The sequence below is a fragment of the Chiloscyllium plagiosum genome, unplaced genomic scaffold (genome assembly GCF_037043375.1).
Source record: "Chiloscyllium plagiosum isolate Xiang-an unplaced genomic scaffold, Cpla_swu_hap1 HiC_scaffold_5, whole genome shotgun sequence".
Classification (NCBI taxonomy): domain Eukaryota; kingdom Metazoa; phylum Chordata; class Chondrichthyes; order Orectolobiformes; family Hemiscylliidae; genus Chiloscyllium; species Chiloscyllium plagiosum.
In genome coordinates, this window is record NW_028270143.1 from 102,419,946 (window position 1) to 102,433,019 (window position 13,074).

At 41.3% G+C, this 13,074-nt stretch overlaps 1 protein-coding gene across 1 annotated transcript; it reads right to left on the reverse strand.

Moving 5' to 3' along the window:
• Positions 1-36: 36 nt before the first annotated feature.
• Positions 37-1,614, reverse strand: LOC148150004 (interferon alpha-6-like). The gene is made up of 5 exons (XM_087986854.1): positions 1,477-1,614; positions 1,108-1,179; positions 883-1,029; positions 699-782; positions 37-466 (listed from the first exon to the last, which is right to left on the reverse strand). The coding sequence occupies exons 1-5, from the start codon at positions 1,612-1,614 to the stop codon at positions 380-382; spliced, it is 528 nt and encodes a 175-aa protein (XP_087842980.1). The 3' UTR covers positions 37-379.
• Between the last annotated feature and the right edge of the window lie 11,460 nt (positions 1,615-13,074).

Consider the following 13,074-nt stretch of genomic DNA (forward strand, 5'->3'; position numbering starts at 1 on the left):
ACAAGGAGGCAGGTGGTAAGAAAGATAAACTTTATTTTCTTGATAATATACAGGGAAAATAATAATTACTGAAATAAATACTTCAGGAACATTTCATTTGCATTTCACTGCCGCCCGGGTGGGTGAAATTGCTACAAGAGAAAACATCAAAAGATTGTGATAAACTTTAACAAAACATAAATAGATCTCCCTGCCTTACTTCAAGACTTGCATGAAACAATTTAAATTAACATCTACAAATACTGTCAGTATAGAGTGAAAAGCTAACAGTGATAGGATTACAGTTAACTGCCGAGAAAGACAATGTCCAGTGAGACAAAGCTAAAGGACTGTGAATGTTATCTTTCATCGAATTCCATTCAAAATATAGGTTTCCATTTTATTTCCTGGCATGGTTTCTTGATGTTTCATGTAGGATCCTTCTAGTGGCTGCATGGACGATTTCCCAGGCACAGCCGCTGTTTCCCTGTGCAGAGGCAAAAGAGAATTTCATGGTGAACTTTAAATGTAATTTCTGTCACATTTAGTCGAGGGTTAGTGAGATTATCCCAACATTATTGTCGGAGTGTACGAGTTAACAGACTGCAACTGAACATATCAACAGAAATAGTTAATATAGAAAACAGATCATCAGATACTAACTAGGTCCAGCGTAATACGAAAAGGAACTAAATCAGGCAGGTTTATGGAATTAGTACCTTTTCCAGTAGAAACGTGCCCAGTTTCTGGAATCTTTCCCGTATAGCTCGTTGGTGGCTATTATGGGATTGAGGAGACTCCATCTGCAAAAGCAAAAGATATTTCCGTAAACCTCTGGACTTCAGGAGGCTTGGAAGCTCTAGGTAAAGTGGGATGTGAGGTGCTGCAGCGGCTGGGACTTACACAGGACTGGAGATGAGCCAGGATTTCAGTCAGTCTGTTCAGGAAGCTGAGCCGCTGGCTCCTGCCGAAAGGAGATTCGGATTCACTGAAGAGAGTTAACAGCCCGCTCAGGGTTTCAACAGCAACAGCCGCTTTGTGATGTTCCGCCTGGGGAAAGACATGGGTCAGGATGGCAGCGTGTGAAACCTACTCTGGAATCTGCCAAGTTATTAAAGTCAAACTCACAGGTTTTAAAATCAGAGGCACTTCCAGATCCGCATCGTATTCGCTTCTGCACTCCGGTGAAAAAACAGGATTCTGAACAAACAAAAAAAAACTACATTGGAATGGATTGTAATTGTGTGAATCATAATCGGAATTACTATTTATATAAAATCAACCCATGTCAGTTTCAATCCCATATTCTAATCGTAAATTCCAAAACAAGTCAAATGGAAATTCTAGTCCATGTACAAATCTCTGTTCCCTCATCATCACATATTTCACATCGGAGCATTAGTTCCTGATCAGTGATTAGTGATTATTAGTGTCTGACAATGAAACGCAAGGAAAGGTCTGTAAGTCAAGGCTCGATTGTATCTCGAAATCACTTACTAGATTCTCCAATCCCCGCAGCAGATCCTTCCAGAAGCCCCTCCTCATACAGAGCCGGTCAGGGTGCTGCCCACAGGCACTTTGTGAGCACAGGGACAACAGAGCAAGAGGCAGACCGACTCTGATCCAGGACATCATCTTAACGAGGCTGCAAAATCTAGTCAGTCAAGTAACGGGAGCCTGAGCACTGGAACTCAACCCAGAGGCAATAGCAGTTTGCTCGGGTGAATGATTCCTTGTGGAGTCTCCCTTACCTGGTACCGCTTGGTGCTCACCTTGAGCTCTATCACCCACCTGACTGTCGCCTTTTTAAAGTTCCCTGCTCCCCCAGACACTCCTCAGGATTAAGATCGAAACTAACGTTTGTTTCCGAATTCTTTGTCCGGAGATTTAGGATGGGTGAAAACATTGAGGTCACCAGCTCAACTCCAACTTACTTTCATTTCACACATTGAGAATTCAGTTCCCATATGTCTAACAGGTCAGGACTGGGATCTGTACTAATCCATTGCGTCCGATTCACATCAGCATATTCTGCAGCTAACTCATAATTTTATCTGTTTCAGCCAGGATCAGAATTGATCATTAAATTCAACTCAATTGTCGTTTAAAATATAAAACAAAATCTGAGTTTTATTTCCCTATGAGTGGTGTTACCGGGGAAGGTTTAACCTTTTGGTACGAAGTTGAAAATCTCCCAGTGACATTATCGCAGTTTCCGATCTTCTGGTACTGGAGTGAATTTAAAATAATCAATCCCCGCGGCGAACACTGTTAGTTAATTTCAATAAGCACAAACTTTGCGTCTTCCGCAGTTTGTCTGGTTCCATCAGAAATTGACTGTTTCTTACTGGCCAAGTATATGAAGGGATATGGAGGCAAGGCGGTGGATGGACATTGGTTTCAGCCCAGTCTCGTTCAAGCAGGTCCCTTTCCTGTCCCCTGATGAATTATTTAATATTTACAAATAAAAAGGTTTCAGAAAACAAAATCTGAGAACCTTGCTTCATGAAAGGTAAACATTAGATATCCTTTGGGAGTTCAGTTCACAATTGACCTCGCCCTTTACTGTTCTTTACTGTTTAACAATGTATTCTTCCCTCTGTTCTATTACCCTTATGCACTTGGTATGATATGATCTGTCTGTACTGCACGCAAAATAAAACTTTTCACTGTGTCTATGATAATAACAAATGGAGTCAAATTAAAACAAAACCCAGTGAATGCATTACAGGTCACAAAATGCTCTAGAGCCAATGAAATGACTGTTTCCTTTGGAAGCATAACCTATGCCCCAAAGGCCGAGACATTGCTAGTTTATTGTTTCAGTTTACAACACGTAGTTAAAAATCACACAATACCAGGTTATAGTCCAACAGGTTAATTTGAAAGTGCAAACTTTCGGAGCACTGCTCCTTTAATTCATGGGGCAGAATCATTGGACACAGAATTTATAGTAAAAGGTCAAAGTTTCATACAACTGATGAAATGTATTGAACAAACCTAGGTATGAAAATACAAGTGACAATTTAACTGTCTTTAGATGGTGGACTTGTGCCAGCACAATATCAGGTGTTCTCTCTACTCCTTGTGAATATCTTTATATTCAATTGAGAGTATAGATGGGACAACAGTTTAATATCAGACTTGGAAAAAAAAAGACCATATCCCTCAGAATTGCAGTCCAGGTTATCGGGTCAAGTCTCAGAACTGGGTAAAAATCCAAGACTTTGAGACCAGAGAATAGCGCACTTCTGAACCAACTCAGAAATTTATAATTTATATTTATTCAATATTATAAGTGTTAGAGATACTGTACATTGAGCAGGGAAAGATTGAGATTAGCATGTAGAGAGTTTAGGTGAAATAAATCTCTTGTTCAGCAAAACCAAAATGCTGCAAAACGGATCTATGTTCAAAATGGAAGATTGAGTAAAGCTGAAAAAAATGGTTTTCTGGAAAGTTTTCATCATTAGGTCATTAGTAGGGTTAGCGATGTCAAATTGAAAAGCGCTCTGTTGAAAGAAAACGTGAATTGGTTAGCAAATGGACTTTATAGTAGAATCTGCCAAAGAACAAGCAGTTTTTCTGACACAGTGTAAAACAAGGTTCCTTAGAGAAGGAACACGTGGTGATCACCAATATTCTTGATGCTTTTAGGGAGAGATGGGCACCAATGGGTGCCTCCTTCTCTCCATTCACTTTTTTTCACATAAGCATTGCACTTGTCAGGGTTTTACTTGTTTCACTGGCCACATGGGTGCTTTTTTGGTGTTGAAAAATGTGGAATAAACTTTCAGCACACAAGAACATCATGTTTTCATATTTTTGTAAATTGTCCTGGTGAATAGAAGACCAAAAATGTCAATAAAATGTCTTTTTTGTCTATGGCAATTCTTCATTTCTATGCTACCAAACTGCCAGATGTTATATGAAGGAAAATACTTGAAAACATTGTGTTCTTGAGGTATTGTTATTGAAGCCATGAGATACATAAATATGCTGGCACATGTTAATTTTATATAATGCAATTGTAAGCTATGAAAAACAATTTCTATCTTTTGAGTGTACTGATTTGAAAAAGCATTTTGTGATAAATTCATGGGAAAGTTTGATCAGTATTCATTGGTTGGCAATAAACTTGTATCTTTCACACACTCAACAGGTGTACAAAGGTTTTTGTAACTAACACTAAAATTGATGTAATACTAAAAGGTAACCATCTTAATAGCATTTCATTTAACCTAAGAAAACCTCGAGCACTCAGAGCGGAGGGTAAATGTTCAAGGGGAAATCAGATGCTGCTCTGCGCACCTTTGTAATTTGATAACATGAATGCAAAGGGAAACGATGGTGAAGTGAAGCAACATCTATATTCTTTACCAGAAAGAGGACTTCCTGTCTTTTAGTTTCTATTTTCCAACTTTTCGTAGAGTTGTATTACAGTGTGTGAGGGGAGAATCATACATTACTTTTAATATTAACTTTTAAATTGCTGGAAAACATTTATTCTGACATAGCCAGGACAGGGGAGAAAATGGTAAGAACAATTCAGTAAATTAAAACTTCATGCTGTGTATGAATTAGGTTGAATGCCAAGTTCAGCAAAATATTTGACTCAATTAAGTTAATCCACAAAATCGAAACATAGGAACAGGAGTAAATCATCCGACTCTTTGAACGTGTTTTGCCATTTAATTAGATCCTGGCTATTAAAATACATCTACTACGTTCCTTTCAGGGCTTTTAACATGCTCGAATATCAACGATTTATCAATGCCTCTTCTGAAATATGCAGTTGAACTTTACATTCAATGGATATTAGGGGCAGAGAGATTCTGATTCCATCCAACCTTTGGGTAAGTTGTGGAGAACCAAAAGTTACCAACAACTTCTGAAAATGAACCTGAAACTTAATAGCCAACATATTGTTCAATAACCATACCTGGAGCTGCTTTTTGCTTCCAGTATTAACCGAGGACATAATTGATCACTTCAGTTGACTTGATAAGAGATTGTCCAGTTACCTTAAGCTGATCAGTTTGATTTAATTTCATCTCTTTGTGTGACATTGTGTTCAAATGCTAACATTTCATTCACTGATGGCTGAATTATAAAACCACTTTGTGATTGTGCAAACAGACTGATATGTCCCAGCTTCAATTCAAAGTCAATGTTAACTATAGAGCATAGAACAGACTACATAGAACATTGTATTGTACAGGACAGGAACAGGCCCTTTGGCCCATGATATTGTGCTGAACATGACCCAAGTTAAACTAATCCCTTCTCCTACCCTTGGTCCATATCCCTCCATTTCTTGCACTGGCTGTGCTTACCTTAAGTCTCTTAAATGTCCCTCTCATACCTGCCTCCACCATCATCCCTGGCAGCACGTTCCACACTCCTACCACTCTTTGTGTAAAAAACTTGCCCCTCACATCTCCTTTGAACTTGCCCCACTCACCTTAAATGTATATCCCATAGTTTTAGACACTTAAAGTCTGGGAAAAAGATTCTGACTGTCAGCCTTATCTATGCACCTTATAATTTTATAGACTGCTATCAAGTCTCTCCTCAACCTCTGCTGCAAAGAAAACAACCCAAGTTTTTCTAGCCTCTCCTTATAGTTCATACCCTCTGATCCAGGCAGCATCCTGGTAAACCTCTTCTGCTCCCTCTCCAAAGCCTTCACATCCTTCCTGTAATGTGACAACCAGAATTGAATTCAATGCTCTAAGTGTGGCCTAACTAAAGTCACACTATGACATCTTGAATCTTGTACTCAATTTTCTGACCAATAAAGGCAAGCAAAACATAAGCTTTCTTTCACCCTGTCTACTTGTGTGGCCACTTTCAGGGAGCTATAGACTTGAACCCCAAGATCTCTTGTAAATCAACACTGTTCAGGGTCCTGCCATTAACTGTATGCTTTTCCTTAACATTTGATCTCCCACCATGCAGCACCTCACATGTACCCAGATTAAACTTCATCTGCCATTTCTCCACCCATATCTGCAACTGGTCTACAATCCTAATTTTTTCTTTGACAACCTTCTATGCTATCCACAACTCCACTGATCTTTGTATCGTCTGCAAACTTACTAATCCACCCATCTACATTTTCATCCAAGTCATTTATAGATATCACAAACAGCAGAAGGAACACCATTAATCACGACCTCCAGCCTGAAAAACAACCTTCCATCACTATCCTCTGCTTTCTATGGGCAAGCCAACTCTGAATCCACATGTCTAGATTAGAGTGGTGCTGGAAAAGCACAGCAGGTCAGGCAGCATCCGAGGAGCAGGAAAATCGACGTTTCGGGCAAAAGTCCTTCCAAGTCACTGTGGATCCCATGCGTTTTAATCTTCTGGATGAGCCTACCATGAGGGACCTTGTCAAAACCCTTGTAGAATCTATGTAAATAACATCCACTGCTCTACCCACATAAATCATCTTCATCACTTCCTCAAAAAATTCAGTCAAGTTAGTAAGACATGACCTGATCTGCACAAAGCCATACTGACTGCCCCTAATTAGGCCATGCTTTTCCAAATGCTCATAAGTCCTATCTCTAAGAATTCTCTCCAATAGCTTCCTAACCACTGATATAAGACTCTGTGGTCTCTAGTTTCCTGGATTATCCCTGTTGCCTTTTTTGAACAGAGGAACAAGATAAGTATGTAAATTAGTTCACTGAGCTGGAAGGTTTGTTTTCAGACATTTTACAAATATATTAAGGACAAAAGGGTAACTAGGGAGAGAATAGGGCCCCTCAAAGATCAACAAGGCAGCCTTTGGGTGGAGCCACTGAAAATGGGGGAGATATTAAATGAATATTTTGCATCAGTATTTACTGTGGAAAAGGATATGGAAGGTATAGACTGCAGGGAAATAGTTGGTGACATCTTGCAAAATGTCCAGATTACAGAGGAGGAAGTGCTGGATGTCTTGAAACGGTTAAAGGTGGATAAATCCCCAGGACCTGATCAGGTGTACCCGAGAACTCTGTGGGAAGCTAGAGAAGTGATTGCTGGGCCTCTTGCTGAGATATTTGTATCATCGATAGTCACAAGTGAGGTTCCGGAAGACTGGAGGTTGGCAAACGTGGTGCCACTGCTTAAGAAGGGCGGTAAAAACAAGCCAGGGAACTATAGACTAGTGAGCCTGACCTCAGTAGTGGGCAAATTGTTGGAGGGAATCCTGAGGGACAGAATGTACATGTATTTGGAAAGGCAAGGACTGATTATGAATAGTCAGCATGGTTTTGTGTGTGGGAAATCATGTCTCACAAACTTGATTGAGTTTTTTGAAGAAGTAGCAAAGAAGATTGATAAGGGCCGAGCAGTAGATGTGATCTATATGGACTTCAGTAAGGTGTTTGACAAGGTTCCCCATGGGAGACTGATTAGCAAGGTTAGATCTCATGGAATACAGGGAGAACTAGCCATTTGGATACATAACTGGCTCAAAGGTAGAAGACAGAGGATGGTGGTTAAGGGTTGTTTTTCAGACTGGAGGCTTGTGACCAGTGGAGTGCCACAAGGATGGTGCTGGGCCCTCTTCTTTTTGCCATTTACATAAATGATTTGGATGTGAGCATAAGAGGTACAGTTAGTAAGTTTGCAGATGACACCAAAATTGGAGGTGAAGTGGAAAGCGAAGAGGGTTACCTCAGATTACAACAGGATCTGGACCAGATGGGCCAATGGGCTGAGAAGTGGCAGATGGAGTTTAATTCAGATAAATGTGAGGTGCTGGATTTTGCGAAAGCAAATCTTAGCAGGACTTATACACTTAATGGTAAGGTCCTAGGGAGTGTTGCTGAACAAAGAGACCTTGGAGTGCAGGTTCATAGCTCCTTGAAAGTGGAGTCGCAGGTAGATAGGATAGTGAAGAAGGCGTTTGGTATGCTTTCTTTTATTGGTCAGAGTATTGAGTACAGGAGTTGGGAGGTCATGTTGCGGTTGTACAGGACATTGGTTAGGGCACTGTTGGAATATTGCGTGCAATCCTGGTCTCCTTCCTATTGGAAAGATGTTGTGAAACTTGAAAGGGTTCAGAAAAGATTTACAAGGATGTTGCCAGGGTTGGAGGATTTGAGCTACAGGGAGAGGCTGAACAGACTGGGGCTGTTTTCCCTGGAGTGGCGGAGGCTGAGGGGTGACCTTATAGAGGTTTACAAAATTATGAGGGGCATGGATAGGACAAATAGACAAGGTCTTTTCCCTGGGGTCGGGGAGTCCAGAACTAGAGGGCATAGGTTTAGGGGTAGAGGGGAAATTGTGTCTGCTTGTTTGACTCTGATCTCCAGCATCTGCAGTCCTCACTTTCTCCTAAATAAGTTTTCCCTTAGGATAGAAATAGATATGTTCAAGACCAATAAGACATTTGTTAAATATTAAATTACTTTATCAAAAGATTGTGCGCATTACCATAATGTGGTTAGTGGCAACAAAGTTTAAGAGACTACTCAAATGCAATTTTATTTGTTAGGTTTCTTCATCTTGCTCAATATGTTGGTTCCAACAGGCCTGGAGTATATGGGAAGTGATGGCCTACTGATATTATCACTAAATTGTCAATCCAGAAAACCTGGCCATGTTCTAGGGATGCAGGTTTGAATCCTGCCTTGGCAGGAGGTGATGGTTGAATTGAATATGGAGTCCAATGACACCAATGAATTGATTGCTGGGCTAGTTGATCTGATTCCCTAATGGGAAGGAAACTGCCATCCATACTTGGTCTAGCCTACGCATGACTCCAAACCCACAGCAAATGTGGCTGACACTTAAATGCCTCTTGGGCAAGTAGGGAATGGGTAACTGGTACTGGCTTAGCCAGTGATGACCACATGCTGTGAAGTAATTAAAAGAAAAAGAACAACTCTTAGCATCAATGCGAAATGAAAATTGCATTTTATCAGAGTAAAATGTTTTAATCGCCATCGTCATTTCCTATCGTTCAAATGATTTTATGCAATATATCTCTGTTTTCGCTAAGTTTCCCTTGAAACAGATTGACACTTTAGTATTAAAGTCAAATCGTACTTTGTTTAAAAAGAAAATAAATTCTTTGGTTTCCCTCAGACTGTATGCTGAACACGTATAACTCTATAGGAAAAAGATGCAGAGAATTTATTTGACACAACAAAGGGCAATTATTGATGATAGCTATCATGCTTTCTGGCTTGCGAGTCAGTGAAAAATTCACATTGGTCCAGATTTTCTGTGAGTGGCTATCTCCATGAGGTCAGGTCTCCCTCAGAAATGTGGAGCTATGCTTCCATTCTGATAGTCCGCTCAGAACATAGAACTCACAGCTGCTGCAATCTGACATTTAAAGATCCTCACAGCCACATTGACATTTGCTGTCAAACAGTAACTAAGTAAGTATTTCCTGATGAAGATCTCCTGCCCAAAATGTAGATTCTCCTGCTCCTCGCATGTTGCCTGACCTGCTGTTCTTTTCCAGCACCACACTCTCGGCTCTGATCTCCAGCATCTGCAGTCCTCACTTTCTCCTAGTAAGTACTTAAGGTAAGTGTTATGTCTGGCTCCTGGAAGGGTAAAGTGCCAAGTGAATTGGGTCTCAGGAATGAGGAATGTTGGGGCATGAATGCTGAAAGTGTAATGTGATTGGAAATTGTGAATGAGGTAAGTATAGGATTAATTTCGCAGTTACTCAGGAGTCAGAATGTGAAATTAATCACCCAAATCTTCCTGAGAAACTATTTCACTTAAATTTCATTGGAACTATCTGCGGTCTCTGAATTTTATTGAGATTATTGTAGGGTTTCAGGTGTAGAGAAATAACCTCAAGGAAAATTCAATTTTCCAGGCAATTCCTTTGGAGAGTGCTACAATGGGGATTCCATATGATTTCCATGTGCAAGTTGGATCTACGCTGCCATAATGATGGACCGGTGGAAAATATGTTACCTTCTCTCCTTTGGCTCACTGAATTGTGGCCCAACCATTAACTTGTAATTAATAGGACACCATGGTGGAGCTCCCACAAGATCAAGGGGTAGGATGGTCCTATTTACCAGGGGCTATTGGCCAAGGAGGAACTGGCAGTGCTTTTGCTTTGTAATACCATTGGAGAGGCAGCATCTGCAGGCACAACAGCTACCAGATAACAGGATTAGGTAATAACCCAGGCCAGAGGTATGGGATGATGAGGTGGGTTTTGTAGCATGGGGATTGTGTAGGCGGTTCTATGAGAATCAGTAGCAGGTCAAGAGAAGGTTCAGGCTTAGTTCCCATACACTATATTAGAAGTATACGGCTGGGGAAAACCATCAAAATAATGGCCAATCCTTTAAAGTGATTTACTTTGGCCTCTCTCATAATATATTTAATTAGTGGGGCCATCTAGTGGCTATCTTTCCAAGGATTTATAGGCATACAGCATGGAAACAGGCCCTTTAGTCCAACTCATTTTTGCTGACCAGATATCCTAAACTGATCGAGACCCATTTGCCAACATTTGGACCATATCCCTCAAAACCCTTCCTATTCATGTACCCAACCAGATGCCTTTTAAATGGTGTAATTATATGCACCTCCAAACACTACCCTCTGCGTGACAAAGTTGCACTTCATGGTCATTTTTAAATCTTTCACCTCTCAACTTAAACTCATGCCCTCTAGTTTTGGACTCCCCTAATCTGGGGGAAAGATTTTGGCTATTTGCCTTGTCCATGCCTGTCATGATTTTATGAATCTCTACAAGATCACCCCTCAGCATCTGATGCTCCAGGGGAAAAAGCCAAGAGATAGAGATTGGAATGTGATGTTGTTCTCAACTGCCACCCTTCCACCTGATTAAATATCCTTCCTGCCTCCAAATACTGGTCAATTAGGATTTGTGATTGGGAAAGCAGTGCCTGAAAGGATCATGGAATGTGGAAGCCAAGTCAGTAAGACTATGTGCTAAAGGGATGGGATAAATAGTTGGAAGGTGAAATAATTTCAACCATGTATCTAATAGACATGGGAATGTGGTTAATTGAGTAACCCCCTGAAAGAGCTGATACAGGCATAATAATAGGCTGAGTGGCCTGCTTCTCTGCAGTAATATGATTTCTCAAGTCGTCATTGTTCAGCAATCATGTTAAAACACCATTGAATTGCCTGTTGAATTCTGACTGACAGCACAGGAGCATAGAAGAAACTGAGGACTGCAGATGCTGGAAATCAGAGTTGAGAGTATGGTGCCGGAAAATCACAGCAGGTCAGGCAGCATCCGAGGAGCAGGAGAATCGACGTTTCGGGCAAGAGGCCTTTCATCACAGATGAGGTTTGTGAGCCAACGGGGTAGAGAGATAAATGGGAGAGGATGGGGCTGGGGGAAGATAGCTGAGAGTGCAATAGCACAGGAGCATAGTCATATTGAAACTGAAGTGACAGAACAGTAAAATTGCTTAATGGGTATATGAATAGGAAGAGTTTGGAGCGATATGGCCCCGTGCTGGCAGGTGGGACTAGATTGGGTTGGGATATCTGTTTGACATGGATGGATTGGACTGAAGGGTCTGTTTCCATGCTATACGTGGGGTGACACGATGGTACAGTGGTTAGCACTGCTGCCTCACAGCACCAGAGACCCGGGTTCAACTCCCACCTCAGGCAACTGTCTGTGTGGAGTTTGCACATTCTCCCCTCATGGGCTTCCTCCAGGTGCTCCAGTTTCCTCCCATAGTCCAAAAAATGTGTAGGTTAGGTGAATTGGCCATGCTAAATTGCCCATAGAGTTAGGTGAAGGAATAAATGTAGGGGAATGGGCCAGGGTGGGTTGTACTTCAATGGGTCGGTGTGGACTCTATTCTGTCCCCATAGAGGCCCCAGCACCTATGCCTCAAGCACAATGTGCTTACTCTGCTTATTTCTCTTTTAATACTGCAAGCGTTTGCAGGCAGTGCATGAGTCCAGTGTGGTCATTCCCGTCTCAAACAGTGATACTGTTTTAGATACTGTTTGAGGAGCATGAGCTCTCCAGGAAAGCAACAGCAGTAGCCAGGTCAATGACACCATGATTGGCATTGTTGTACAGCAAGGAGGGTCAAAGTGTAGGCAAGCAGCAGTGATAAGGGACTTTAAGGTTAGGGGCACAATTTAGGTGTTTCTGTGGCTATGACTGAGATTCTAGGCTGCTGTGCTGCCTCCATGGTGCAGGGATGAAGGATTTCTATGAAGGGACAAAGGATAGGGGAGGGTGAACAGCTAGAGATCATGGTCTATACGGGTACTAACAACAGAGGCAGAAAGAGAGACGTGGTCCTGCAAAGGGAATTTAGGAAGTTAGGTAGGAAGTTGAAAATCTTGTGATTATTACTCCTTGTGTCATATGCTTGTGGGTCCATAAATAGCAAGAAAATACAGCCAAGTGCATGGCTCAAGAGCTGGTGTAGGAGCATGAACTTCAGGTATCTGGATATTTGGCAACTCTTCCAGGGCTGGAAGAGGAAGGACAGGTTGCACCTAAACTGGAGGGGCACCAATATCTTTACTGGGAGGTTGGCTAGTACCATTCGAGAGAGTTTAAACTAATGTGGCAGTGAGTGGGAACCAGAGCAGTAGATTAAAATGTGGAGTGATTGAGGAAAAGGTTGATGTTAATTCAGAAAATTCTAATACAAGTAGTTCTCCTCTAACGCTGTATTTGTGTTCCTGTGTGACATAGTGTTATAGAAAATCATGCAGGAGAAATAATGGGGTCTATGGCAAAAATAAGATTGGGGCGAACCACCAAAAATGCGAGTAAAAATCAAAACAGAAATATTAGTTAGCATAACACAAATGATAGCTCAGCTTAAGTCAATTTTGACCTGTTGTAACTGGCCTGTTGTACACTACTGTATAGTGCAATTCATCAGAATCCTCAACTGATTACCCCTGATTGGCATCTATACCTGTTGGCTGCACTATGTTCCAGCCAGTCTTCTGATCCCATCCAATGCTAACACTGCACAAGTCAGATCCCAGAATGAATCCTGCCTTGATAGATCAAGGGCTGAATCTTAATTTCTTTCGCTAAGTGTCAGTTTTGTCAAGTTTTTCAGTGGGTTTTACATTGTGATGCTAGGGGAT

Bases quoted from the DNA above. Each gene is read 5' to 3' on its own strand.
- LOC148150004 (XM_087986854.1), bottom strand. From the start codon at position 1,614: ATGATGTCCTGGATCAGAGTCGGTCTGCCTCTTGCTCTGTTGTCCCTG. The intron at 1,180-1,476 runs GTAAGTGATTTC...TTGTTTGTTCAG, and splicing joins TGCGGGGATTGGAGAATCTA to AATCCTGTTTTTTCACCGGA. The intron at 1,030-1,107 runs GTGAGTTTGACT...GTCTTTCCCCAG, and splicing joins TGCCTCTGATTTTAAAACCT to GCGGAACATCACAAAGCGGC.